The sequence below is a fragment of the Medicago sativa genome, chromosome 7 (assembly GCF_051527215.1).
Source record: "Medicago sativa cultivar Bolivia chromosome 7, Bolivia_mono, whole genome shotgun sequence".
NCBI classification, from domain to species: domain Eukaryota; kingdom Viridiplantae; phylum Streptophyta; class Magnoliopsida; order Fabales; family Fabaceae; genus Medicago; species Medicago sativa.
The window spans coordinates 11,316,120-11,321,652 of record NC_140755.1 but is presented as its reverse complement, the minus strand read 5'-3'; the positions used below and the strand labels follow the sequence as shown (position 1 = coordinate 11,321,652).

The 5,533-nt window shown below is 34.0% G+C and overlaps 1 protein-coding gene across 2 annotated transcripts; it reads right to left on the bottom strand.

The window, feature by feature from the left end:
- Window positions 1-2,155: 2,155 nt before the first annotated feature.
- On the bottom strand, window positions 2,156-5,011 carry LOC146904220 (uncharacterized). Of its 2 annotated transcripts, none has more exons than XM_085728148.1 (5): window positions 4,752-5,011; window positions 4,194-4,415; window positions 3,626-3,939; window positions 3,425-3,536; window positions 2,156-2,615 (listed from the first exon to the last, which is right to left on the bottom strand). In XM_085728148.1, the coding sequence occupies exons 2-5, from the start codon at window positions 4,346-4,348 to the stop codon at window positions 2,264-2,266; spliced, it is 933 nt and encodes a 310-aa protein (XP_085584274.1). In that variant the 5' UTR covers window positions 4,349-4,415; window positions 4,752-5,011; the 3' UTR covers window positions 2,156-2,263. The 2 variants fall into 2 exon arrangements, with proteins under 2 accessions (XP_085584274.1, XP_085584275.1); XM_085728149.1 differs by having other exon boundaries at window positions 4,256-4,415; window positions 4,752-5,010.
- Between the last annotated feature and the right edge of the window lie 522 nt (window positions 5,012-5,533).

Here is a 5,533-nt window from a genome sequence, read left to right as displayed (position 1 = left end):
TCTTAAAATTACATGCCTTCTATTGCTGAGGACTTTCGTGCCTTCCTTGCCGAGAAGCTCTTTCATATCTTCCACATTCACTTCCTTCCTCTACAACAGTCCTTTATCACAAAAGGCGTAGCTTGCATACAAATCGCTGTTATAGTGAATTTCATGACCTCTGACAACGGCTACATTCTTTGAAGAATTTCTATTAATAGATGTGATAGGTTGTGAATAATTCCTTAGCATTGGACATGTTTAAATTCATTTTTGACAACGGCTACATTCATTTTTTTCTTTAAAATATTATTATGCTTTAAAAAGTCAATGTTAAAATTCAAACCTAAAATATCTTTATGAAAGAAATTAATACATATTAGACTTTTCTCTTTGAATTATATATACATAGAGACTAATGAGTTTAAAAAATGATGTATTTAATTGGTTCATAATATATATCAAATACAATAACTTTTGTTGCCTCATTTATCTTTTATAAAGATGATGAGAGAGTTGAAATTAAGGTTAGTGAAATTTCATAGGTTGAGTTTAAATGACCAATAGTCTCACAATGTTGTGGATCAAAGTTCAAATTCCAAATAGAGAATTGGTCATAATTTATGGGTCAGAGTTGATAGTTCTCAAACAATGTCTTAAAGTCCCAAGCTTTTTCTAAAGAAATAGAGGGTTATATATATATATATATATATATATATATATATATATATATATATATATATATAGGGGGCTGTTAACTTGCACCCACCTAAAAACACTAAGGTGCAAGTTAACAAGCTGCACCTACTAGTTATTTACCAAAACACCCATGTTTTTCTATTATAAACAAATATTATTTATGCAATTTACAAAAATGTCCTTTTAATTAAAATAAAGTTTAATAGAGACAAAAGGGTGTTTTAGTAAAGTACAAGTAGGTGCAGCTTGTTAACTTGCACCTTAGTGTTTTTAGGTGGGTGCAAGTTAACAGCCCCCATATATATATATATATATATATATATATATATATATATATATATATATATATATATGAGGGAATATATATACACACACAAAATAGATTGTGGTTTAACCATCAATTACTTTTTTTTCAATTTTTTATGTTCATCTCCCTATAAATGGATTAACAAAGATTCGGGTATCTAATAAGCTACTTAGGCTTATTAGATAAACAATCTATTTAAATAAAGACTATTACTTTTTCCACCCTGTCCGTTTCTCGCGCGCCATTTTTTTACGAAAATGCCCTTCAGATTATGTAATCTGAATTTGAGTTTTTCCCACCCTAGAGTGAAAAATGAGATTTTCACCAATTCGGATTTCATAATCCGAAAACCTCAAAAAAAAAATAGGGCGCGCTATTTGATTTTTTCGGATTATAGAATCCGGACACGCCCTAAACACCCTTTTTTCATGGTGCATATGCAGTTCAGACTACGTAATCCTAACTGCACCAGCACCAATTCTGCACATGTTTGTAACATGTATAGTCATTTTAAGGATAGTATTAATCTTCATAACTCGCATCCTTGTGTTTTTGGATCAAGACTCCCTTAGAAGGGACTTCTTACGGGACTCCGCCCCGCAAAATTCAAAATTCCATCGTTTAGACCCTTTTTTTTCATGGTGCAGATGCAGTTCAGATTACGTAATCCTGCCTGCACCAGCACCCACTACAAGAATTTTCCTTATTACTGGTGGAAATAATCCCCCAGTAATGCAAAAAATCCCTCAGTAATACGCATTACTGGCGGATTCGAGTCCCTCAGTAATATGAGCGTCAGAAATGTTACTGGCGGAATTTTCCCTCAGTAATGGGGAGTTAGTTTTGACAAAGCATTACTGAGGGATTATTCCGCCAGTAATTACTGACGGATTATTCCGCCAGTAATTACTGACGGATTGCAATCCGTCAGTAATTACTGGCGGAATAATCCCTCAGTAATGCTTTGTCAAAACTACCTCTCCATTGCTGAGGGAAAATTCCGCCAGTAATGTTTATACAGATTTGCATTAGTGACGAAAAATTCCGCCAGTAATGTAATGGACCTTTTTTTTGTGATCCCTTCCTACTTTTTAATTCTAATTAAAGAAATAAAATTAATTCAACACAAATAAATAAAAGAAATAAAATTTTAATTTAATAAGACGCAAATTAATTAATCAATATATCATAATATTTGTACAATCCTTAAATAGTTTTCGTAAAAAATCATAAATATCTAAATAATATTCATACAACCTATAAAACTAACATAATAAGCTAATGATCATAATATTCAAACAAATTTGTTCCTGGTTTTGCTGAGATACAATCTGCTACCACCAGAGCATCAGTTTGGATTTCCAATTTTTGAAGACCTTGATCACACGCCAATTGAAGACACCACCTAACACCAAGCGCTTCTGCCATACAAGGATCAGTCACAATAGTTTCTTTCTTGCACACAGCCTTCGAAATGTCACCAAAATTGTTTTTAAACACACAACCCCCAAGTAGTGTAGCCATCCGAAAAACATCCAGCATCCACTTGAGCAATACACACATCAGTATCAGCAATGCTTTTGTCCTGGTTTTGCTGCAATCTTCTTGTGCTTTCTCTCTTTGGATTGGCCTGGTTGAATTCAAAAAGGGGAAAATACAAATCTCTTTGTTAATTATATCTAAAAGGGGTAAATCAAAACCATAAGCATTTATATATTAGCATCAAAACAGAGACAAACTATATTTATACATAAGCATTTATCATGTTTATCCAAATATGTCAAACTGTAATTGAGATAGTATAATTGAACAAAAGGCTATGAATAACATAAGCATAAGTCAAATAACACTTTAAATCCAGGTTGAGTTGACAATAGCTCAAGCTAGAACTTTTAATTTTGAGAGGTACTCATGCCAGAACTTCTACAATCATGATATATTATTTATTTATTTAAAACACTGCATATGGATTATGATTTTCAGAATTACCTGTATAGAGAAAATGCACCATTAGGACGATGGGATCAACCAAACAAACCAATAGACTAGCAGGATCATCTAACATAGACCAATAGACTAACAATAAAAATTTTAACTTTAAACCTTAAGCAGGATCACCTATTGAAACTCTAAAACTCTAAGAATTTTTTTTTTTGAAACAACCAATATTATTAAATCTAGTCGGCGTAAGACACACCGAACAAGAAGGGGAACAATTACAAGGTGCCGAATATATGCGAAATACCAACCCAAAGACAGCCCCGTATATAATTGGATCCTAAACCCAAAAAAGAAAGAGAGGGTGAGCTGCTCACAACCAAAACCGACAGCGCAAAAGCAGGACAACAGGCTACCAAAAAAATAGAAAGTGATGAGGGACACAGCTGCTAAATGAACATAGCACAGCTGCTAAATGAACATAGCAGAAAATAACAAGACCTGCGCCCCTGTGCATCACCGAACAGCAGAAAACCTTTTAGATGCAAAGGTTCAAAGCACCCCTTCCCATTCCTCATCGCTACTGACATCATAATCAACGCTTGGATCCTTGCTTAATGGATGACGTACAATTTTAGCACATTAGCAATCTCAACTAGATATACTAGAACCAGTTATCACACCATACAATAAAACTCATACCGAGATAGGAAAAAAGATAGTGATGTGCTGCATACGATGCTATGTCCGTTGTGTCCTCAACTTTCTTTCGTGGTCTTCTCATTTTCGCCTTACTTCTGTACTGGTGACTTGAAAATGGCAAGGATTTCGAACCAGACTCTTTTAAGGTAAAATGATCACGTGCTGCCGTATGCTTTACCTTGTCATACTCTGCAAGTTCTCTACTGTACTTTAACTCTTGTGACTCAATTTGCTTGAGTCTTATTTCGGTCCATTTTAGACGCCACATCAGAGGTCGGATGAAGTTCCTCCAATGATCTGTCAACTTCCTCTTCCTACAATTATACAAGAAATACATATATCAAAAATATAAAAAAAAAACACTAGTGATAACAATCATACTGTAACAAACATACAACATCCAAGAATTTTGCTTCACCATAAAGCACAATCTAACTAGATATAGTGGTATACCACCATCAATTGACGATTAGCACAAGGAAACTCAAATTAATTGACTCTAAAAAGGACACAGATAATGAATGAACAAACAAAGAGTGATGGTAGATTATCCAATAACAATCTTTACTTGATGCAGAAACAAATTATTATGGCAAGAGTTACAACATCACCCTTGTTCGTCCAACTCACAATATCAACATCTGTGTCTTCAAATACTTTAGAACTTGTAGAGCCAATTTGTTCATCAAGAACAGACTCCACCTTAACGACGGGATTGGCCATGTCTCTTAAACCTTTCTCTTCCGCCTTCTCCTTAATTAACGCAAACTTTGGCCCCCTTTTAGTTTACCTGTTCAAGATCAAAATGCATAAATAAAATCAACAAATTAAAAATCAGCTTTTTATATATAAAATTCTTAAACAATATATCGAAAATTCTACACACACAACACAAGTATATGTATGAAAATTAAACATTTCATAGGCATCATATACCTGTCCAAAATTGAATATTAAACATTTTTATCTGACAAAACTAATAAAGTACCATTGCAAAAGCAGAACAGATTAACAAGCCCAATTATGTAAAACTCTAAAACCATAAAACCATAAAAAAATCCCAATTCAAAACCCTAAAATAAGAAATTGGAGAATGAATGAGAAATTAGAGAATCGGTTGGCTTACCATGGCTTAAGGAGATTGAGAACTAAGAGAAAGAATCAGAGGCGGCGAACTGAGGAGAAGCTTCAACGGCGGCGAACTGAGCGATTTGTTTGTGAGAGGGGAGAGAACAGAGAAACACGATTTGTTTGTGAGAGAGGAGAGAACTGAGCGATTTGGTTTTTTTAATAAGTGTTATGTCAATACTGGCGGATTTGGTTACAATACTGGCGGATTTTTAATCAGAGGATTACTGGCGGATAAGGGGGACTACTGGCGGATTGTATGCTTTAATTACTGGCGGATTTTATTCGTTACTAACGGAATATTAAATGACAGTATTACTGGCGAATACTTTGCATTACTGGCGGACTATTTAATCCGTTATAAAATTACTGACGGATATATATCCCTCAGTAAAACAAAGTCATGTTGTTTACATTATTGGCAGAACATTTCCGCCAGTAATAATTCGATGGTTCTTTATTGACGGATTTATCCGTCAGTAATGTAAGTCATGGAATTATTGAGGGTTTTTTCCGTCAGTAACTTTACTGAGGGTTTTTTTGATGTTATTGGTGGTTTATTCCGCCAGTAATTACTGAGGGTCTGAATCCCCCAGTAATGCAATTTTGAATTGGCTAGTATATTGAGGAATTCTTGTAGTGACCAATTATGAACATGTTTGTAACATGGATAATCATTTTAATCTTCCTAACTCTCATCCTTGTGTTTTTATGATTTTATTTGACAGGTTTTTATCATTTTTTATTTGGTATTTTGGTTGTTTTTAAAAAGCAAAATTC